The 25,562-nt window shown below is 38.4% G+C and overlaps 1 protein-coding gene across 2 annotated transcripts in view; it reads left to right on the forward strand.

Annotated features, from left to right (window-relative positions):
• Positions 1-15,105: 15,105 nt before the first annotated feature.
• The window catches only part of tnk2b (tyrosine kinase, non-receptor, 2b), a 51,550-nt gene continuing 41,093 nt past the window's right edge, over positions 15,106-25,562 (forward strand). For both annotated transcript variants that reach the window (XM_059344051.1, XM_059344052.1), the window contains exon 1: positions 15,106-16,771. In XM_059344051.1, the coding sequence (XP_059200034.1) occupies positions 16,691-16,771 (81 nt within the window). In that variant the 5' untranslated portion in view covers positions 15,106-16,690. The remainder of the gene's footprint in view (positions 16,772-25,562) is intronic.

A 25,562-nucleotide genomic window follows, 5' to 3' on the forward strand; every position in this document is an offset into this window, starting at 1 on the left:
ACTGAAAACATGTCTTATATTCTAGTAAGCAAAGGGTGGCTACTTTGAGGAATCTAAAATACAAGACATGTTTTCAGTTATTTCACACTTTTTTGTTAAGTACATAATTCCATATGTGTTCATTCATAGTTTTGATGCATTCAGTGAGAATCTACAATGTAAATAGTCATGAAAATAAAGAAAATGCATTGAATGAGAAGGTGTGTGTCCAAACGTTTGGCCTGTACTGTATATGTATACTTTGATGTTTACATGTGGAGTTGAAAAATTTCAATAAAAATTTAAGTTTAAGGGGCATCCCGTTGGCTCACACTGGTAGAGCGCTTACCATGTAGGCTGAGGCCTTGCTGCGGCGGAGCCGGGTTCGAATCCGGCCTGAGCTCCCTTTGCCGCATGTCTTCCCCTCTATCACCCCCTTTCTATCTCTCACTATCAATAAAGCAAAAAAAAATGCCCAAAAAATAATCTTAAATAAAAAAAATTTAAGTTTAAAAAAAAAAAAAAAAAAAAAGCGAAGTGGGGAATAAAATAAAGAATGAAATAACAAAAAGTGATAGTGGGGAGAAAGGTAGACTGAGGATGGAGGGATAGGGACTAAAAGGGAAAGGAGAGAGGAAGCTCCCAGAATAGCCGCAGCGAGCAGAGAGTGTGCTTTTTGTGGAGAGTGTCTCTGAATGCTTGGAGGGCCTCGGGGGCCCAGACTGACAGAGGAGAAGTCGGAGGAAAGGGAGCCTCTGGGAGTCGAAGTGTATGAGTGTGTGTGGGTGTGAGAGAGAGGACGGTGTTATTTTAACCCTGAACTTACATCCGGCTGTCACACCACACCCCCCGCTGCTGCTCCGTCTGCTGACTCCTCAATCAATCTACCTGCAGACCAGTTGTCACACGTCCTCACTGTCGCTTTCACTCCTTCTTTGGCTTCCCTCTCCTGTTTTTTTCCATTATCCTTTCTCTTTTTTCCTGTTCCTCCACACAGACACACAGGTATTACATTACCAGCCCCCCTGAGGACTGGCGTGCTGTCCGTCGCTTCCTGGTGTATTGTGTGTTAGCCGTGTTGTTAACGCATCAGATTTCCTGATGAAGTGACCCTGTAATGGATCGCCTTGCAACACTGGCAGCTCACAGCCACTGGCTTCTCCAAAAGGTTTACACTCAAGCTCTGCTCTTCCATCTTAAAGTTTAACTTCAGAGTACTGAACATTGTTTACATGTGATTAATGTCCGCACAATCGGTTGCAGACATACAGTAATGGAAAAAATTATTAGACCACCATTTTTATTCAAGTTCTTGTTCATTTTAATGCCTGGTACAACTAGAGGTACATTTGTTTGGACAAATATAATGATAACAACAAAAATAGCTGATAAGAGTTTAATTTAAGGGCTGATATCTAGACATTTCCATGGTTTTCTTGATAAAAACCAAAATCATTATCAAGAAAACCATGCAAAATGTCTAGATATCAGCTCTTAAATTAAACTCTTATTAGCTGTTTTTGTTGTTATCATTATATTTGTCCAAACAAATGTACCTTTAGTTGTGCCAGGCATTAGAATTAACAATAAAGTTCATTGTTAATCCAATGAATTAAATGTATGTTTTAAGATTTATTTTAGGGATTTGCTATAATAAATAAAGCGGTATGCATGCATGAATATAACTTCAGAGTACTGAGCATTGTTTACATGTGATTATTGTTGTCCGCACAATCGGTTGCAGACATACAGTAGTGGTCGACCGATACAGGTTTTTTAAGGCCGATACCGATACTGTTTATTTTGACGTCAGTCTTAACCGATCCCCATGTGCTGCCGATTTTTTTGATCTGAGCAGAGGCCCCACAATACGATTTTATCTCGATACTTGAGTCACGATTTGATATTATTTCAATTAGAAGCATTTTGCGATACAATAGAATGCGATTTAACTGTTTAACTGCATTTTGTGTCCACAAATTTAAATTCAATTAAGAACGAGTTTTGTCAAATAAGAGAAAATTCTACTCTTCAGTCTTTTTATTTCTCCACAATGAGAGTCAAACCCACAGACTGACCAACAAAGTATTCAGTCAAACTGAACTGAACTGATATCAAACATGTATGGACGACAACAACTGCAGCATTTTATCAAACTTTCCTCAACTATAAGCATCACTGCGTCACTTTCCAGCGTTATTTCGACAACATCCAGAAACGATATGACGAACATGGAGCCTACAGATTCCTTAGATCTTCTCGTTTCATATGATACCAGTATCTCCAGTATATTCCTAAAAGTGAGCCCACGACGGCCTCCGAAAAAAACAAAAACAACAAAAATTCTGATGGTCGTTGGAGCGCTAAATATCGATACTTGCCGGCCATGAATCAATATTATATTGCGATACCATGCTTTATCGATTTTTTTCCCCCACCTCTATTGGTTATCATGATCAGTAGTCATAATGGACAAAGATATAAGACTGAAGGATACCAGAATTTCCCTCTAGTGCATACATGGGTCACACTGTAAAAACAAGTTCAGGGGTTTAAACACCTTGCAGCACAGTGGCATTTCTTCTTAGCAGGCCGTGTTGTCTTGATATTAATAATGTTAAGAAACAAATCATGATGGAGACAGAACAGTCCCACTGATGGCACCTGTGGATCAATATTGTTTTAGCCCCGATATCCCCTGTGTGTGTGTTCAGTTCAGTTTGTTGTTTTCCTTCACCATAATATTGTGTTTCAATGTGCGTTTCTGCAGCAAAGAGTTGCATCAGTTTGTTGACGAACATGCATTATTGTTCCTTATCTCTTTAGTCTCTCTCTCTCTCTCTTTCTGTTTCTCTCTCTCTCTCATACACACACACACAGACACACACACACACACACTGGGCCACAGGGCCACAGGGTACATTGTGTATTGTTGTCACTCTTATCTGTTGTTACTCTGCACAATCACTGACTGCTTGTGGGCAGAGGGGACCGGAAGAGCAGCTTACATATTGACTAGGGGCACATACACACACACACACACACACACACACATACACACACACATACACATACACAACCGTAGATTGTGATGATGCAATTTTGCAGTCTCTCTTGCAGATCTGTGACAGAGCCCACATCACCACCCACACACACACGCACACACACACACACACACACACACGCATGCGCGCACACACACACACACACATACAGACTTTACTTCTGTTGAAAAGAAAAACATATTCAACATTTTTTTAATTTTCAGAATTGTGCACTAAAATATTGAAAGTCTCGCATTCTTTTAAGTTTGTGACTGGACATATTTTGTAACTAATTGTAATGGTAGGTGATACATTGGTGAAGATTTTTACTTTTTATTTTGTGTGACACACAGTTTCTCATGTATGTTGTTATGTTCTAGTCCATAAATACCACCTGTCAGGGTGTTTGTGATGCCATGGTGAGAAGGTGGATAGAAATCATTAAGCAGAATGATAAACCGCTGACTTCTGCATGCAGACATCAGTCATTGGGAGGGACGTCTGCTTTTTCCAAAAATAGAAGAGATTATGTACGAAGAAGCTGCAGAGGGAAATTATTAACATGTAACCTGGCATCAGTTTGAGCAGTCTGCAACCTTTTCTCATCCCCGCTGAATAACTTCTGAATAATTCATTGGATTTTTCAATAATTTCAGAATATTTAACTAAATATAGATTGCAAGTTATTGGTGATGTCGGCAGTGTGGTTTGAAATGTCCCTGTCCTCCACCTCCACCTCTTGATTTAGACTTTGTTATAAGCCATGTCATCTCTTTATTTCTATCTGCAGACACATTTAGGACCACACACTGAGAAATCTGTCCAATTCAGTATTTTAAACATGTTTTACTTTAATAATATTAAATTAAAGTTTGACTTAATGCCCACAGTGTCTTTAATGAAGAAGAAGGTTTTGAGTTGCATAGAACAGGGAAGAAGAATTAGATTTGGGCTTGAGTAGCTGCTTCATAAACATGCATATCAGCTGCTTCTTTTTCCTCTCACTGCCTCAGGCTGCCCCCTTGTGACCAGATGAAGAAATGATGACAGCAAATATTTCCAAATTCATCAGAAAACGCATCATTATTCACAGAGTTCAGGTTCAGTTGAGAACTGTGGCTTTGAATTTTGTTCATTCGGCCAAATGGAACTGCTTTTTTCCTCAATATTATTCTTGCTTTAGAAGGGGGTCAACTCTAGAATCCAATCAAGCTAATTAAAAAAAAATCTATATTTATCACTGAGTGACAATTAGTTACTGGGCTACATATTGATTGTTAGATTAGATATTGTTTACAGTCAACAGTCAAACACTTCATGTAATGATTGTAACTGAAGAGTTATCCTCATGTATTCTGCTGCTTGAATGTTAGCCAGCTCAGATTAGTGATTGCATTAGATAATATTTTGTAACGTGACATGTGTATTGCAAGTTGGGATGCTTTAGTGTGGCATTACACTATTTGTGTAATTTCTTTTTCTTTTTCCTGGATCATCCCATCTCTTTGTCCTGTGGACAGTATAGTATCGCGATAATATCGATATTTAGCGTTCTGACAGCCCGTCAGTATTTTTGTCATTTTTTTCGGAGGCGGCAGCGGGCACTTTTAGGAATATACTGGAGATACTGGTATCAACTAAACAAACTAGAATATCTAAGGAATCTGTAGGTACCATGTGCATCAGGATATCATATCGGGAAGGTGATGAAATAATGCTGCAAAGTTATACTTTAAAAAAAAATGTTTTTAATGTTTTTTTAATATTCAGAGCAGTGAAGCTTAAAGTTGAGGAAAGTTTGATAAAATGCTGCAGTTGTTGTCGTCCATACATGTTTGATATAAGTTCCGTTCAGTTTGACTGAATACTTTGTTGGTCAGTCTGTGGGTTTGACTCTCATTGTGAAGAAATAAAAAGACTGAAGTGAGATGAATACACTGAGAATTTTCTCTTATTTGACAAAACAATTCTTGATTGAATTTAATTTTGTGGACACGAAATACAGTAAAACAGCTAAATCACAATTTATCATATAATGACTCAAGTATCGGGATAAAATCGTATCGTGTGGCCTGTGCTGATTCCCACCTGTAATCATTATGATAAGAAATAATAATATCGGTATTGTTGTCCAGCACTGGATCACAGTACACAGTTTGAACTGAAGGAACCGTATGTGAGATGTGCTTTGATTCAGGGACAGCAGGGGTTGGCATGTGAGCTGAGGGTGTGAATGAGTCAGTATGTTCAGTGTCACTTCAATGTCACCACACACACACACACACACACACACACACACACACACACACACACACACACACACACACACACACACACACACACACACACACACACACAAAGCCCCTGGCATGATGCATGACCAGGCACCCAGATGGCAGTGAAACACAGAGAGCTTTGGCTCCTGATGATTTGCATACCTCATCACCTGTGACCTTGGCACCACCGCACACACAGATTAAGCGAGACAGTGGGACCCTCGTCCCGGCCTCCTGTCCCCCTAATCCTGTTCTCTGCTTCCCTGCATGGCTCAGTGTTGCCCCGCAGGCTTTAGATCACCCTCTTAAATCCCACCTGTTTAGCCTGGAGGGACCAGGGAAAGCCAACACCACACACACTCACGTGCCCCCTTCAACACTTCCTAGAAAGACAGCATGAGAGCTGAGGATTATATAGCATGGAGGTCTATCTATCTCTCACCCTCTGTCACATTCACACAAACACACACATGTATTCTCTCGCTTATCCCCCTCACACACACCTCTGTCCACGGCGGATTTGTTCAGCGTGCCTGTGAGCCTCTCATTCAGCAGAAGTGGAAATCTTTCTGGGAAAAGGGTGATGATAGAGGATTTGTTTTGGATAATATTTCTCCTGACAACTCTGTATGAAGTCTCGTGTGTTGTACAGTAGATGGAAGTCATTAGGGGGTTTGACTCTGTGCCCAACCATGATTGATCCTAACTGAGTGTGCTGAACATGGGGACGAGTGATCTTTCAACCGCATCCACAGCTTTACACGGTCTTTCTTTACTCTTGATAAAAAGCAGATGATCAAAGTCAGAATGTGATACTTTTTATTAATCCACTAGAACATGTGACTGTTCAAACGCGCTGATTGCCACTTTCTTGAAAACCAGGTATGGGAATAATTAATCTATGATCAATTAATGGTCGTTAAGAATTTGTTGAATTTTCAATTGATCTGTGTATTTTTTAATTTCAATTTTATCTCTGACTGCGTATCAGTATCACTGAACTGAAACATGGCAGAGCGTTCAGTTCTGTGGCTGTACGTCAATAAGCCAATGAGCTGAGAATTAAGTTGGATAAAGCTACAGTTTGCAAATTGAAAGTTGCAATAACAATTATAAAATTCACAGAAATACAAGAGGATTAATTTGAGCAAAACTAGCTTACTGTATCAAACCTTGTTAGCATGAATTATTGGTTTAATTTGATCTCTTCAAGGGCTAAAACATAAACATAAAACATTGAACTCCTTGATATTATCTTTACAGAATCACCTCACGTGAGTTAGTTTTACGATCGTCAGGAAGTCTCTTTTCGTCCTTTCAAAATAAAAGCGTCCGTTATCAAAACAGGCTTTTGCATAGTACTGTATGTACATCTTTTATTTTGCCCATGAATGCATGGGCAAATTAATCGATTAATTGCTGGAGTGGCAGGTTTCTTCCAAACGCCCATCCCTAATCCAAACTACTTCCTAATCGACCCTGCACTTCCTTGAGTCTGGCAGTCCAAAAGTTTCATGGCTGTTGCTTCAAATGTATGCTACAATGAAACATCTACGTTCTCTTTGGTCTCTTTAATCATGTTTGCTTGAATGTACTGTAGTGTTCGAAGGAGAGCGACCTGTATCCAGCATATGTTTAACAATTAATAGGGGTCCCTTCTTAATACACTTCAGTGTGTACATAACACACTGCTAATCAATATGTCCTATAGATTTCACACTTGACATTGGATTTGGGTCCTCAGTCAGCAATATAACTGCCAAGTGTGATGCAGATCAGATAAAGGGTTGTCGAGAAAATCTAATAAAGTAGAGCAATTTGTCTTTATGCTCACCAAGTCCCAAGGCCCTAAGAGTCAATTACAGCAGAGGGGCTGTCTGTTAGCGGTTGCTAACAGGTAGCTAACTGAGACTACGGTGGTTGTGTGAAGTGAAAAACATCTGGTATTAACATGCATTTATTTTGGTTCTGAGCCTAACCATAAGGAAACTTTCGTCTTTAAATGAACAAATACAATAATTTAGCATCTTTCAATTGAATCATATCATGAGGAGCTGGAAGTAGAAGTGGGCGATATATATCGTCCACGATGATATCATTAACGTTTTATAATATCTCAAAAAGAAATCATACGAAAGGGGCATAGACGGTGGAGGAGAGGTGCATGAAAGTGTTAACAATATTAAGAAATGATAATGTGCCACTTATTTGCTCATGCTTAAATGCTTGGAGTTTACCTCAAGAGCAAGAAGAATTTTAACAGTTTTTTTTGGTAAAGAAATCACATTTTAAAGGATATCCTCAGATTATCGTTATCAGATAATTAAAAAAAAATAAAAACATTTTGCCCATATCGCCCACCCCTAGCTGGAAGGTGTTGCATTTTAGCTTGATACATTAGTTATTCAGATTAAATAAGTGAAGTAACTTATCTTCTGAGGTGCAGCCCTATTTTATACACTCCTCTCAGACTTTTGGGAACATTTTTCAAAGATAATCTTAGTTTAAAAAAAATGTAATGCTCTTTTTCACTAAAACAATGCAGATTTTATGATAAACAGTATTTTCAGAAACATCACGTTTGTACTTGAAAATCCTACAAAGGGGTTTTTCAGCATATGGTGCGGATTTAGGAAGAGATAAAAGAGGTTTATTTGACTGAAAGCACGTGGATCAACAGTGAGGGTGCAGCCCACTGCTGTCGTGTTGAAGATAAATGAAGGATGAAGGAGCTACTTCACCATTTCTCCACAGTCCACACCCTGACCACAGCTACGTCAGCCCCCTCGCTGGCTGATGACGTTTCTTACTGTGTCAACATTTTCCCAGGAGCACTGACCTCAGCACAGTAGCAGAGTCACCGGTCAATCTTAACGTCTCTGTTCACCCTCAGTGAGGTGAAGTCATCGCCTAAGTCAACAAGATTTGATCTCAGACCACAATTTGTGGGTGGGTGTTGCCACCATGACCTATAAGAAGAAATATTTCATGCACATGGCTGATTGTCAGTGTTGGGGCCCCAAATTGGCTGTCAAAAGGATTAATTTGGAGTTCCACCAGAAACAGGTCTGTTACCCATTCTCAGTTCAGATAAAGCTCAAGAAATTGACTTTTGATGTGTAGAAGAATGACTGCTGTAGGTTATACATTATTCTTAAATATTACAGTTGTCAGTGGTGGAATATAGCTAAGTATATTTACTCAATTACTGTACTTAAGTACAATTTTGAGGTACTTGCACTTTTCTTGAGTGTTTTAATTTTATGTAACTTTATACTTCTCCACTACACTTGGAGGCAAATATTGTAGTTTTTACTCCACTACATTTAGCTGACGGCTTTAGTTACTTTTTGGGTCAAGATTTAACATGAAAAACATGATACATTTAAAGTGATTAGATATTTGTTCTTAAATGATAACTCATAACAGTATATAAGTAGTTAAAATGTGCCCTGTCTTTACAAAATCAAAAGGTCTGAGTGGGTCCATTCTGCATAACAAGTCATTTTACTTGTGATACTCTAAGTACATTTTGATACTCATACTTTTGTACTTTTACTTCAGTAAGTTTTGAATGCAGGACTTGGAGTTATGTCACAGTGTGGTATTAGTATTTTAAGGGGAAGTGGCAATTAGGGAAGTAAGGGATCTGAATACTTTTTTCACCACTGACAATAGTTGATTTTTCTTTACCAGTAAAAAGTATGTGTTGGCAAAATTACAATATTTTGTATAGAAAGTGAGGAGTGGGTTGTTGGAGAGTAGGACTTGGGCAGTGTGACGGATCTGCTCAGTCTCGTTTACTTGGATAATTTAAGTTACAGCCTCATGGTTTGAGGGAAACTCCACTTATTTGTTACATAAATCGCAGTTTACTAGTCATCTGGAGTCCTGGGAGCTTGTGAAAACAATTGTATAATGTCTTCTTTAGCTCTGTAGCAGCTCTGTCAAATAGGAAAAAATAACCCTGATGATGTCATATGCATTACATATGAATAGGTCTATGTATATGCAAGGATTTTGCAATATACTGTGATACAATTAGCAAGGTGATATATTGTGATTTTATTTTCATCTTATTTAAGTACAACTGTCATGAAGAACACACTACCATATGCATGAGATTACTTCTGCTAATCTTTTTTTTTTTTTTGCATTAATCAATTAATTACTTATCCATTGATTAATCAATTAAGTTAACATTTACTAAAAAAGTGTCTCTCACAGTTTCTGAGAAGTTGCAGAGGAGGGTTTTTTTCCCCACGTCTGACCAAAGATTAGTGACTGACATAAAAGCAGTAAATCTTCATATTGTATAATGTCCTGATAAACTTTATTTATTTATTTTAACTTTATTATTAGATTTTCCCCCCCAGTGTAGTCCCATCCTTAACAGAACTGATATACTGAGACTACTAATAATCATCACTTTCTTTTTATCAATGTATTTATTATTTGGTCAAATATTAAATCATATAGTCAATTAAATAAAAATATATAAATAAATAAATCTAATGTGACCACAGTTAATTATGATTTCTTTAAAATATAGCCATAATAAATATTTAGAGGTTTTTAGACTATTTGGTTAATTAGTTAATTTGAAAGAATCTTCCCACAGATTGAATTATGTTAATAAGTCCTTAAGTTATCCAATTATTATATATTGTTATATATATTAATATTGTTAAAGGCGGTCCAAAGAAAATTCTCTACTTTCTATGGAGGTGGGACACTCACATGTGACTCACTCTGACACACACACACACACACACACACACACACACACACACACACACACACACCATAACGTCTTCTTCTGCACTGTCCAGTTCTTCCCCTGATTATATTTCCACCCTGTGAGCCCCACATCAGTAGTAGACATCAGGGATTTCATCCAGCTCCTGTTCAAAAGCTTACTGCTGCCCCCAGAGTCTGCTGCCGACCCACCAACAGTCGTAAAGAGACAGGAGGGACCCACGAGTCACAGTCCTTTTAGTCTTTAAGGACTCTAAATGGTCTCTTAAAGGCGGCTTTTAAACGGCCTGCGATGTTTGGGCTGGGAACACGGTACCATTACACCCACAGCATGTCTGCTCTGCTTCTCCTCACTCTCCATCACGGGACAGAGAAGGCGTTCGCATGTTTTAACAGGCTCGGCTTTACCTTCCCCCTGACACACCATGGCTGACAGATGAAGATTCTGGGGTCAAAGGTTGGAGCCTCAGCACTTGGTCATTAAAGGGCTTTTCCAGGTTTTTGGTAGGAGAGTTTGTGAAATGTGGCGGTTAGTGGAAGCAGCAAGGTCAGAGGTGAAGGTGTGGAGCTAACAGGTGAATAAAGAGTTCTATGTCATCTGCACTTTACTTCTTAGACACTTTTTATTTTATATTGTTATATTTATATTATATATTGTTATTGTTAGCCTATTTTGTTCATTGTTTCTTTCTTATATTATCCTTTATTGTGATTGTTTTTGTAACTTTGGAGCAATCTGGAACCAGAATTTCCTTCAGGATAAATAAAGTCTTATCTTATCTTAACTAAACTAAACTAAACTAAACTAAACTTAACTTAACTTAACTTAACTTAACTTAACTTAACTTAACTTAACTTAACTTAACTTAACTTAACTTAACTTAACTTAACATATTGTCTTATCTTATCTTATCTTATCTTATCTTATCTTATCTTATCTTATCTTATCTTATCTTATCTTATCTTATCATATCTTATCTTATCGTGCCCATTAATAAATATAAAACTGGGAGGTAATTATACTTTTTTCAGCCCAAAATGAGATTATTATGACATCAAATGATGTTTTATGTAGGTCTTTTTTTGGTTGCATATATATATACAGTTTATTTAAGAACTAGAAGAAGAAGAAAAGGTAAATTTTAGGCTCCGTAATTTTAGAATTTTTACACAGTTTTAGAACGAAAAATCATACCTTTTTAATACTGAACTTGTTTGGGGATGATGCATATATATTTAAAAGCATGTTTTGGTTAAAAGTATGTCCATTTAATTGAGGTGTAGCCATGCACTGCATTCAGTAGCACTCTTCATATCACATATATGATGGATGGATTTCTCACTATCCTATTGAAAAGGAATTCAGTCAAATGACTGGAATTTTGCAATATTTTACACTTTGACTTGAAGGGCGACTCTGAGGAAAATTAGACAGGATTAATAAATGAATCAGAATTTCTTGGAAAATAATTGTGGAAGATATTTTGACTGAAGTAAAACTGGGGCAGCCACTTCGGTTGTATTGGGTTTATTCTAAGATAAGATAAGATCCAATCCAATCCAACTTTATTTATAAAGCGCTTTAAACCAACTACAGAGGGAGGATAAATAAAAACAACTCAATAAAATTAAAACAAAATACATAACAAATTGAAAATGAAGTTCAATAAGATACACATAAAATCAGCATCTAGAAAAGGTGGGTTTTGAGAAGAATTTTAAAAGATAAGGTAAGATAATATAAGACTTCATCTCGCGGTGAGGAAATTCAGTTGTGACAGCAGCAAAGATACAGAAGTTATAAAGATATAAAAGATATAAAAATAAAGAAAATAGGACATTATATTCATACACAAATAAACATACATTATATACACAAGATACAAACATGGCTGCTATTTAGCGTAAGGGTTAATATTACGTAGAGTTTTTCCAGAATGTAATTTGGTATTGCACAGATATTGCACATTAGTGGAATATAAATATATATATATATATATATAGGGATAGAAGACAAATACTGAAAGTCATCCTATCTGAGCACAAACATAGTGCATACAACTCTGTATACAAAATATTTAATACAGTTACGTAAGATATACAAAATATCGAAGCTCAGTGAGTCAGAAACATGTTGACATACCTTTTGTAGTATTCCCTAATGCTGTAATATTGAGCATTTCTTTTTCTTTAATTCAGAAAAGGGAACCCATCTCATGTTTTCTCCTTTTGTCTTTTCTTACTTTTTACTAAAATTTAGGGAGCAAATATGAATGACCACATGATTTGTTTTTATACGATCCATCCTTGTCCTCTGGTCGTACCAAACCACCATACAGCCTGTAATGGAGCGTGTTAACTTCATCAGGAGGAGGCGGTGGGCAGCAGTAACCCCACATGACACCACAGCTCAGAACTGCTCCATTTATCATGGCCTCAATTGGCCGGGATGTCCCCTCTCTGCCTGTCTTGCAGTCTCTCCCCTACTGCTCCTTTTCTCCACTATCTCTCTCTGTGGAACTGTGCTCCTCTCTCTCTTATCCATTTAATGCTGTAGGCTCAGATTGTGTTTGTTTGTGCAGAGTTACACAATGTCCAGATTTTTACTAATCTATCTTCTATAGTTTAATAAACTCCCCTCTGGAAGGGTTATCGGGAAAGGTACGGCGGATACAACTCCAGTCACTTTTATGATTTTTATTTTCTCAGAATACACAATAAGCATCCACACACTGGGTAGATGTTACACTACGATAGCCTACCGCTCGTTAGCTTATTAGTGCCGTTAATTAGAAAAGTAAACAGTGATGTTGATTAGGTTGTAAACCTGTAATGCAAACATAAACACAAAACCCAGAATTAATGAATGAAATTATACACTCATTCATATGATATTTAAACATCAACCATGCTAGTCTGCAGCTACTCATCGGCAAGGCGTACCAGTCCTGACTAGTATGTAAATGAAACCAAAACCAAAAAGTGAGACACCTGCTGGAAAGTTCTACACACAAAGACTATATTAAGTGTCCAAAACCACCTCTCTGGAATGAAAATGTTATCTCATATTGTACAGGTGTTGCTTTGTATTATGTCCATCCCTGCACATGTCCAGCATGAGTTGGGGGAGTTTGAAAAGGATGTGTGCCTGCAGTGTTTTATTTATTTTATTTAATTGCACCATAAGAAAGGACAATTACCAACAGGAATGAAACAAGAATAGTAAGTGCGTGAGAGGTTAAAAAACCCTATATGGGCTTATAAGAAGCACCTCCTCAAGAAATATACAAAAAATCAAAAGTAAATCAACAACAACAATGAGAGAAAGCAACAACAAATAACAACAAAAAAGAAAGCAATACAAGTGCCATTTATAGCACACACACACACAAAAAAGTCAGAACTAAAAACATCGGTGTGTATAAAGGTAGATAATTGTATTTGAGTGTATGAGCATGTATAAGAGATAATGATCCAATGACAACTATACTGGAAAAGAAACTATTTGGAGTCTTGATTTAACAGGTATGTGTATTAATACAAATGCGTTGGCAGTATGTGGGCTTAAAGCGCCCAGTGGCAGAGGGGCTGTCTGTTAACCTGCTGGATTGTGATGAGTCTTTGTTTGTTGATATTGTCTGACTGTTCATTCAGTTACTACTACAATGGACTTGACGACATGCATGGAAAGATAAGGATAAATTGACAGAATGGAAGTGTCAGAAGCCAGTTTTGCATCCAAACGTATCACAAATTACTTAATTTTGAGTAATTCTGTAAATCGTCATACTGTATAGTGTAAAGCGTTTACTGCATGCAAGAAATACCACAGCTGTTAGGTCCTGGAAAAGCCTTGAAAAGTGCTTTAGAATTTAAGGAACCCTGATATATGTCAACGTTTATTTACTAAATCGGTTGTTTTGCTTTACCAATACACCAATTGATTACCTCAGCTAAGTCTCCCCTCTAATAGAGATGTATATGAAAATGCCCCCTTATATATGGGGAGAGAAAAGGAGGGGTCAGCCCATAACTGGTTCATGTATGGCTCCTATATGGAAGGAGGGATTTCATCACCATTGCTTACAAATCCTTCAGAATGTCTAGGTATGTTGCAACCTGATAGACCCCGGTTCCATTCCCGGCTAGCTGGATTGTTTGCTGCACGTATTTCCTTGTTATCTTTTCCCACATCTCCTGTCTTTCTCCACTATCATTATCAAATAAATTCCCAACATAATGTATAGATATGTATTTATTTTCAGTGTTAAAACTGCAGACATTAAGGCCTCTATGTTGCCGTACATTGTGTCTGAATGCATGCACAGTGAAATATTTGTTCGCTGATGTGTGTGTGTTTATTAGCCTTTGTGTGGAGGTGCGTGCATGTTTGTGTATTTACCGTGCAACATTGCGTGCAGCTCACATGTGTGACAGCCGGCCTCCAGAGAAGCAGATTCAACAACAGAGCAGAGGAGAGCAGAGGAGAGGAGAGGAGAGGCGGAGGAATGAGAGCAAAAAGTGAATGTTGCTCAGCGGGCTGCGAATAACCGGCCCGAGGACATCAACAGGGCTGCAATGGAGTCAGAGAGAGGGAGAAGAAAGAGGTGAATGAAAGGAGAGGCATACACGAGATGAGAGAAGGGAAATGGGGAAGACAGGGAGTGTTTAGGATGGAAAGATGGAAGATAAAGAGCGACATGGACTGAGGGGTGGAAAGGAAGACGTATGAGTCAACGAGCACTGCTGTCATTTAGATGTGTTAAAGATTTGGCATCAGTGCTGGGACTGCAGCATTGTTAGTCACACTACAAGTTGGGAAAGACCAGGAGGTAGTTTCTCATACACACACACACACACACACACACACACACACACACACACATTGTTCTTTTATACTATTTTCCCCTGCATCCAGATGTCCACTCAGCAAGGATCCAGATGGCCTGGATACCCTCCCTATAGTGGAGAGGTGCTTTTGACACACACACACACACACACACACACACACACACACACACACACACACACACACAAAGCAGCATGGCCGTGTTTTTCTCCCTCTCAGAGGGAGGATTAACTCTGCTCATTAGGGCTCCCCCGCCCCTCGCCATCGTCTCTCCTCCCCCTCCCTCCCCCGTCGGCCCGCCTCGCCGTCATTGGCTGCTTCTCTCAGGACCACCGCTGACTGGATCGCCGTGACTACAGGACACAGGAGAGCAGGGAGGAGGTGGGATGGGTTGATGTTGCCACGGTAATAGAGGAGGCGACCACTCACCAAATCATCGAGCCGGGGATGAAATGGAGAAAAAAAAAAAAAAAGAAAATCAAGTGAAGGGGTGCGGAAAGCGGGTTAGAGGGTGAGGGACTGAAAGGAGGAGAGGAGAGGAAAAACAATAACAACAACAGCGAGGGATTAGGCATCGACGGAGCAATCAGGAAGTCCATTTAGGACAAAGCGGCGTTAAAAAATCCTCCCGGACTTTAGCCGTGGTCGTCAGAGCTGAGCTGCCAGTCCGATTGGACAGCTGCTCAAGATCTGTGGGGGCAAAAAACACACACACACACACACACACACACACAAAGGATGAAATAAGAATGAAAAAATGGAAAACGGCTCCTGTACCTCTTCGCTGCTGTGATATTTCACTGCTGGTGATGAGTGAGAGGAGGTAAGCTGGCCAGTGAGGTGCCTGGGGCACAGAAATAGAAACAGAGAGAGAGAGAGAGAGAGAGAGAGATAGAGGGAGAGAGACATTGGTGGATATGAAGAGCATGCATCAGCACTAAGGCAACAAGAGCAGTTTGGAGAGAGAGACAGCAGAGATGAGCATGGAGAGCGAGGTGGAGCGTGAGACAGATTGAGGGTAGAGGTTATTGCCGTGGCGTATGATGGGACGACAGAAATAGAGCCTGCTGGATTTGTCACCTCCAATGCCACACCTTGGCTGCATCATCCCAACGCTCCACCCTGGCTGCAGCAGCTCCTGCACATGGGATTTCCTCGTCTCGGTGGACAATAACAAGCAGTAAGTTAATTTGGACAGATCATTTTAACACCTCGGATGCTCTCTGAAGATTCAAGCCAGTGGCATGTGAAGAGGACAGACTGTGCTGTCTTATAAAGAAGCAAATTCTGTTTTTCATCAGAAGAAGAAGAATCCCTGCCTGCCCACAACAATGCAAAAATAGGAGCTATGTTGATTCTGCAGCTTGCCAGAGGAATGCATTACTAAAAAAGCTATTTCCATAAAGATAAGCACCTGTGTTTTTACAGACTGAACACAGCCCTGCTATCACTGTGTGATCATGAGGAACTCATTGTCCGGCCATTTGCAAGGAAAGCTGACTCAACCTAAATGAGGGAGACAATGAAGGTGGGAGTATTGGAGGTACACAGCAGCAGCAGTTAGTCCTATGGTGATATATCTGAAACGATGCAGTGCTGCACAGTGAATGACATGCAGAATCCTGTACTTGTCTTCCTAATGACAGCACAGACCTCGAGGCGGGCTGACTGACCGACTGACTGATTAAGTGCGTGGGTTTCTCACTGACTGGAGCTGTGGCTATTTGAGGACTGTGAGGACACGTAGCCCCGGGCAGGTACCGGCCGGGTGTCGGAGCCCCACAATGGGGGAGACGGCAGATTACCAGAGGCTGCAGGAGACGTCAGAGTCTGACTACCAACGGCTGCCCAGCGATGACGAAGAGGTAGACCTCTACACTTTCCTTTGATTATAGTCGTGTTACTGTCACGCAGCTTTAAACGAACACGGATGACAGATAAACAGGGAGCAGTTTCAGCAGGTGTTATGGAAAATTAAAGGGTGTGAGATGATGAAAGGCTTTGTTGCATTGTTTTATAATGGAGGTGTATTTCTCACTGCACAGAAAATAAATTAGATTGTGATTCTTTTAGAAAAAGTGCAAGTGTTTATCTTTTTGTGGCAGTAAGTTAAGTGTGTTAGGGCGTCAAATCACGTCTTTTTCACATTGGATTTTTCTTGAACTTTAAATATAATTCAACTGAAAGACAAGTAAACAATTCATGTAAAAAAAAATCCATAAATAAATAAAATATAATGTATGATTTGGGGCTGTCAGTTAAGAAAAATGTTCAAATTTATCACACAATTTGCTGTTATTAATCGTCTTCTTCTTTGTCTTCAGACAGAAGATTGTAATTATGGATATTTTTACAGGTATTTAAAAAAATAGAACTATAGAACCCATTTTCATATTTTAAAGTCAGAGGTCAAGGGACCATGCCACAGATTTAAATACACTATCTAGATAAAAAAAAGTAAAAAAAAAAAGTTGTATAAAAATAATTAAGGAACTACTAGTTATGATGTTATAACAGTTATAATGCATGTTCACAAACTGAAAAATGCTAAACATTTAAAGTGTTTAAAGAAATAATCAATGTATATGAATTATACCAAATTAAAAAAACATATATATATATGTATGTTGAGTTGCCACAACCTGCTAAACACTCCAAAACATTGATTTTGGTTCACTCAATCGTTGGAAACCAAAATCGTAATTGAAAATAAAATTACATTCATCGCTTGATCGTGTGTGCAGATGTGAATTTGGATGCGTTTGCAGCATTTGTGGGTGTGTGTGTGTTTGTGTCATTACCCCAAAAAATAATTTTGGTTGACATTCACAGGCAGCTGTTTTCTTGTGACATCAGGGATTTTCATGACATATCAGCAGGGGTGGAAAAAATATTCAGATCTCTTACTTAAGTAAAAGTACTAATGCCACACTGTGAAATGATTCCACTACAAGTAAGTAGTCCTGCATTCAAAATGTACTTAAGTGAAAGTACAAAAGTATCAGCATCAAAATGTACTTAAAGTATCAGAAGTAAAAGTACTCGTTATGCTCAGATTGTTATATATATTCCAAATATTATATTAGATTATTATTATTGATGCATTTATGTATACAGCGTTTTGATTTTCTCAAGGTAGGGCTCATATTGACTACTTAATACACTGTTATGAGGTTTATTTTAAAAATTGTCTAATCACCTAAATTTATTGTGTTTTTTTATGTTAAACCTCGAGTGAAAAGTAACTAAAGCTGTCAGCTAAATGTAGTTGAGTAAAAAGTACAATATTTGCCTCAAAATGTGGTGAAGTAGAAGTATAAAGTGACATAAAATGGAAATACTCAAGTAAAGTACAGTATTTGAGTAAAAGTACTTAGTTACTTTCCACCACTGCATTTCACTGTGTTTTGTCAGATCATTTTTCATATAAATGGTGGTGTTGGGTTTAGCGCCTGACCAAGTCAGGGAGATGCAGTATTATTTTCAGTAACTTCTCCAGTAAAATATCTGATGATAAGTCTCTTTAACCCTCTGGAGTCACCAAAAGCACCAAATCATGACTTCTTCATGACATCCAGACTAGAAAACAAAGCAGCGTGGAGCCCTACTGTAAATTTACCTCTAAAGTTCTGGCTGTAAACTCCATGAGGCCAGTTTCAGTTTGATGATGATATCCCAAGTAAAACTGGAGACAAGCTCAAATATATTTTGTATAAAATTATAGAACTCTTGTTTGTTATATTTGCAACCTTTTTTCACATTTGCAACATTTACATTTTTTTATTGAGCATGATAGTGTTTGGAAAGTTAAAAAAAAAGATTCAAAATCACATTTTATGTTGGACTAAAGGACTAAAAAAGACCAAAAGACCAAAAAAAGACACAAAAAGGCACAAAATGACTAAAAAAAGACACAAAATGACTAAAAAAAGACACAAAATGATTAAAAAAGACACAAAATGAGAAGACAGAATGACCAAAAAAAAACCCCACAGAAGACACAAAATGACAATAAAAGACACAAAATGACAAAAAAGACACAAAAAGACACAAAATTACTAAAAAAACACACACAAAATTACAAAAAAAAACACACTAAATGACCAAAAAAGACACTAAATGACCAAAAAGACACAAAATGAGAGGACAGAATGACAAAAAAAACCCCACAGAAGACACAAAATAACTAATAAAGACACAACAACAGACACAAAATGACCAAAAAAGACACAAAAAGACATGAAAAGGATTAAAAAATGAACAAAATAGCCCAAGACTCCATAGAGTTAAGAGACGTTTTGACATGACACAGTAGGGAAATCTCAAGTGCAAATAATAAAATAATTGAATCCCCTTTAGCTGTTTCAGCACCTATTAGTGATGCCTGTCTGCTGTATCATAGATGTCATCTGTATCATCCGTCACACTGAACCAACTCTTTTACACTCGTATGTCACCAACACTCTCCTCAACCACCACGTACTCACACTCACCACACACAGCACTTCTCACCCACACACAAGGCCGGCCCCTGTGTGTGCCGACTTATTGAATGCAGAACCATGAGGTCATTGATGAGGTGCTGCTGAATGAGTTTGGTGACAGGCAAACTATGACATTTTATAGCCTCCCACTTCTTCCGCAAAACCCCCACGTCCTTTCACAAACCCTGTGATGTACGAACAGGCCTCGCTGCTCTATTAGTCCGGATGGAGCCAACAATGCTATAGCCACTGTCAAAGATAAAGTGGTGGATGACGTACAGAAAGGTTCCTGGATGCATTCACAAAGTACACATCACTACAGTGAATCAGCCCACTGCTGATATATACAGTGCAAGTTCTTTGTCCTGGTACTCGTATCAACCAAGGTTATAATAGTTTTGGTTTTTTCATTAGGTTTAGTTTTAATTCAGTTAGTTTTAATTAGTTTTTAGGGTGTGTTTGCTAGTTTTAATTAGTTTTTATTTTTGGGAAAATGCTTAGTTTTAGTTTTAGTTTTTTTTTATTGGGGTATTTGTTAGGTGCAAATTCAATAAGGTCACAATAAATGTAGCCTTTATTGCCTTTGCCTTAACGAAGGACATTTTCACTTTAATTTTAGTTAGTTTAAGTTAGTTTTGTAACTACAAAATACAGTTTCAATTAGTTATCTTTTTTTTTTTTTTAACTCTCGTTTTTATTTTTATTTTCATGGAAAATGTATAGATATCATCTCTTAAATTATACTCTTATGAGCTATTTTTGTTATTATCATTATATTTGTCCAAACAAATGTACCTTTACTTGTACCAGGCATTAAAATGAACAGTAGCTTGAAGAAAACAAGGGTGGTCTAAATTTTTTTTCCATGGCTGTATAAAATATCATTGCAAGTATTTAGTTGACACGCTGTTGACTGTCTGTAGGAAGTCAATTCTCATTGACCAACTTTTTTCACCCCCCTTTCCCCTCTTAGTAATCATTTAAAAAAAAAAAAACAACTTGTTTTTATTTTTATTTCAGTTAATGAAAATATTTTTTAAATTCTAGTTTAATAACCTTGGTATCAACCAGTCTCACTCTCCTCCAGTACTTACTGGGATTGATTCAAGCCCTCCATGACCCTGCATGGGATAAGCAGGTTTAAAAAGTGGACGGCCGGATGAATGTGTAGGGATCTGTACAACAGTTGAAATATCATGAATGTGGACTGTGTGAGACGTTTAGGGTCTGTGTGCTAGTTCAGCAGAGTTAAGCTGCTGGACGCCGCAGCTGTCCGGGTTTCTGTGGGCTGAATCAGATCACTCTCTTCCTACAGCTGCAGCTTTGTGCTGAATACAGCGGTTTTCTAGTTCAAACACAACCCTATACCACTCTGCATGCAGCCATCTCCATCAGAAACTCAGAGAGAGAGAGAGCGAGAGAGAGAGAGAGAGAGAGAGAGAGAGAGAGAGATGTAAGAACACATGAACTAAGAAAGAAAGAAGGAAAAAAGACAATAGAGAGGTTAGAGACTGGTAGACTCAGAGCAATCCTTTCATGCTTAATACAGATCTAGTTCTGCTATGCTTTGGACCATGAGGGGATTAGTGAGCTTCAGACTGCACGACATCATGGAGTCAATGAATATTCAAAATTCAGATATGTTGATTGTCAAGGGAAAAAAAGTTGCACATTACCTGAAGACAAAATGCAACAAAAACAGTTTTCTGCTGATACTACTAGTGTAATATCGCCATCTTTCATGATGTGTTTATTGTTTAAGTTGACATTGCAATGATGATAAATTATATAGTTATCATATTTATATGATACGTTTATATATTAAGAATTCTGCTATAGTTTTGGGACTGTTCTGAGATCAGTAACTACTGGGGGATGGTCAGAGATTGCATGGAAAGAGTTATATAAATTAAGATGCACCCTCAACAGCTTGGCTTATCGAATATATATATATATATATATATATATATATATATATATATATATATATATATATATATATATATATATATATTGGTTTGGCAGATTGGTTTAATGTGATGCATGTAGGGATGGGTACCGAATTCGGTACTTTTATAGGTACCGACCGAATTCCGTCGGTACTACCGAGTACCGATTCATGTAAAATCAAACGGTACCATGTTTCGGTACCTACGGCGTTAACTTTAAACTGATCATTGATTTCAACCTGTTTTCATTTAACGTCTTTGATTAACAAGCGTGCTGACGATCGCACTATTTTTTTAAATGTATTTACCTCCTCGTCTGGTCCTGTCTGCTCACCGCGGCCGCTAACTGCTGCCCTCTTCCACCGCGGAACAGAGACCAACAGCCGGCTCTAGGTCTTCTAGCCGCCAGCTACTATCTCTCCAATGTCTCTACCCGGGCTTGGCCTTCGTCTGCCTCCAGATTAGACCTTCCTTACTCCGTTTGCTCTCTCCAATCATCCGTAGACTTTTCATTAGCAGCTAGAAGCTAGCTGCTGCATCTCTGGTCCTCCGCTAATATTCCGCTCTTCAACTCAGGAATATTACCTGCCACTTTATTCCAAACTGCCTCGCTGAAATTAAATCCCACGGACTCCTGCGTCATCCTCGATATGTGCACAGAGCAGCCCGACTCAACTTTGTTTATTCCAACCATGCTATGCCCACAATACTGTCTGACCGGTGCTGCGCCGCACAGCTACGACGTCATCACAACAAATCACACGTGCACTTGCAACTTTTTTTTCTTCTCCTCCATGCTTTGCCACCTGAGAGCGCTCCTCTGCATTCTTTGATAACACTGCAACCTTCATGTTACAAAATGTACGTTCACTCAACAATAAAGCACTGCTCATCCTGGATTTTATATTGTTTTGATATATTTTTTAAAGTTTATATTTTGAGAAATAAATATGTTACGCAAAAGTACCGAAAATTGGTACCGTTGAGTACCGGTACCGATTCCCAGGTACCGGGTATCGGTACCGTATCGATTCAAATGTGAAAGGTACCCATCCCTAGATGCATGAGATCTTTGTAAAGGAAAAATTGACGCTCACCTTGAGACTCAATAGTGATATATTTGAAAAATGCTGGAAAGGATGGGTTGAGTTTATTAACCCATATAGAACCGACTTTAGGTAAAAAGTATGAGGTCCTATTATATCTCCCCTGGTTCTTTGCTACACATAGACTATGTTTAAATTATTGTATATAATTTATCTTGTACATTGTATTTTTTTTAATGTTTTAAAATGTATCTATTTATTTGTTTTTTTGGTGGTATAACCAACAAAAACTATGAAATGTGTAGGACTGTACAAGCTGAATTAAAAAAAAAAGAAGAAAAAAAAAGAATTCCGCTCTATGCAGTCATGGAAAAAATATTAGACCACCCTTGTTTTCTTGAATTTCTTGATAATAACCAAAATCCTCATCAAGTAAACCATGGAAAATGTCTAGATATCCGCTCTTAAATTAAACTCTTATGAGCTATTTTTGTTGTTATCATTATATTTGCCCAAACAAATGTACCTTTAGTTGTACCAGGCATTAAAATGAACAGTAGCTTGAAGAAAACAAGGGTGGTCTAAAAGTATTTAGTTCACACGCTGTTGCTGTCTGTAGGAGGTCAATCATCATTGACCGACTTTTTTCACTAACACCCTCCTTTCCCCTCTTAACCAGCTTTAGGGGATCCAAGAGGGGATTGCTGAGGACGGGTGTGGGGGCGACGTTAGGAAGTATTAGTGGGGGTTGTTTTGGTGGACTGGCATTATGCATATTAGGCCAAGCTACCAAAAGGGGACACATATGTTCCGTGTTGGCCTGGAAGCAGTCTGTTTGTATCCAAAACTTTTTTCATTCCCACAGTCTGTTCTTTTCAACGTCGACGCCCACAACCGCACGACGCCTCTCCTCTCCTGACTCTGTGAATGATGAGGTGCTGTGGACGGTAAAGGGATTTAAGGAGAACGTAAAAAACAAACCAGAGGGTTCCTATCTGTGAGATCAGGAATGACGCATCTCTGTCTGTCTGTGCATGCAGGTCTCCGTCAGAGGCATCATATGTGTGTGTGTGCGTGTGCAGATATTTTACTTGCACAGTTGTAAGAGGGATTAATGATGTTTGTCCTACTACTCCTTCACTCCGCTCTGTCGGTTTTTGGCACCCTTCGCCAAACCGCAGATTGATGTTTTGCCACCAAAAGGTTGCGACTTATTTTAGAAATGTGCTGGCAGCGAGTCCACCCGTATCCACTAAGCTTTCTTAATTCCCAACACTGTACGTCAGTGTGAATCCAGCCGTGAGTGCATGCCTCTGCATGCCTGTGTCTGTGTACAGTGAGCATCATATTACAGAATCAAGCTTAATGTGTGTGTGTGCTGCAGTACTCGGACATAATGCAGACCTCACACGGCGCTTTGTTCTTCATAATCTCATTAGACACTAATTTGATGGCAGTTCGTGATAATACAATCTACACGGTCAGACGTTTAACTTGGGCTTAGCATCCTTTCATACTCCAGTTGAACAGACATTGAGTCATACTACTACTGTGTGTGTGTTTGTGTGTGTAACACGCAAGAAAGAGATGGAAAGAAAGAGAGAGGGAGATGGAGGCCAGATAGGAGCAGCTGGAGAGGCTTTCAGTGGCTGCTGCATTGTAAGCGAGGGACCAAGCAAGTCAGGCGCAATCACAGAGCTTTATTTACCCACTTTATAGTGACCATGAGAAAACAAACCACTTATTTTACATATTTAACAATTAAAAGGGCGAATAACGCAGCTCTTTTTAGCTTCATGTGAACTGAAATCCAAATCTTGAAGTTAGAGGCATTTACAGTACATTTACAAGTACATTTGACAATTACTATTAAAAAACTCATACAAATGTCAAATAGGATAAAAGGATACATCCCAAAGGTACACTCCATAATGTTCTGCAAAAACACGTTTCCAGCCATTATTCACCACCATAACCGAGGCACAGAAGGGGAGATTGTGTCCATATTTATGAAATATGGACACAATCTCCTGTTCAGTAACAGGTGACACTAATCTTGGGACAGACATCTGCTGCCTTTGTGACTTTTAATCACCAGTCAGGCTACGGGCCTTTTCTGTTTGTACTCCTGTAAAATGATTTAGGGTTTTAGATGTGTCATTATGTATACAGTAGATAAGTGGATACAACCTGTTGTACCATGATAGTTTGTAAGCAATGCTACAGCTGCCTTCTTAACATGCTTTTTAGGTTTGAATTGACAAAGTGTGCATACTAGAAAGGTCCCATATTGTCAAAATAAAGATTTCCCTGTTTTTTTCTTGTATTTTAAACACTGTGAAAGTATCAAAGAAATGCATGCACGCTGAATTTAGAAATCGTGCCTACTTAAAGAGGCCTCAGGACTCACACATGTCACATTTATACTATATAGAGGCTGAGAGTGTTGCTACAGGGCAGTTATCAAATCAAATCAAATCAAACTTTATTTATATAGCGCTTTTCATATATATAAATGCAACACAAAGTGCTTTACAAAAAATAAGAATAAAAACAGGAAATAAAAATGACAATACCCACCCCTCCATCCCCACATACACATCTGTATGACACATACACATACATGCACACACACAGCACATAGACACACACTCAGACTCACACACAGCACATAGACACACACTCAGACTCACACACAGCGCATATTGATTGAAAGTGTAGAGACATGTTACAGTTATTTCCTGGCTGCAGTGACAGTGTAGAAACGCATAGTATGCAGGTTGTGTCCGTATTTCACATTTGGTTGGATGCTGAATAGGTGACACTGATCTTGGGTGCTCACCTTGAGGGTTGAAGATGTGTGTGAACATTCATTTTTGAAGCATTATCTACTGTTGTGTAATTAATCAGAATCTTATCAAAATTGCAATTTGGACAAGTGCAATGTTGAAATCACAGGAGGTGTAGTATTTGTCACGGGCAAAATATGTGTCTCAGCACCATTTTTAGTTAAATATCTGCAGAGCTGCAGAGACCTGTCCTGTCCTACAGTCATCAACCATCTTCTACAGACTACATTAAGAAAAATATTTTTTGAAATATTATATTTGAACATATTTTTTTAACAATGATGCAATCAGACATAATAATCGCAGTTTGAAATATATTGTTTTAATT

Source organism: Centropristis striata, chromosome 11 (genome assembly GCF_030273125.1).
Source record: "Centropristis striata isolate RG_2023a ecotype Rhode Island chromosome 11, C.striata_1.0, whole genome shotgun sequence".
Lineage (NCBI taxonomy): Eukaryota > Metazoa > Chordata > Actinopteri > Perciformes > Serranidae > Centropristis > Centropristis striata.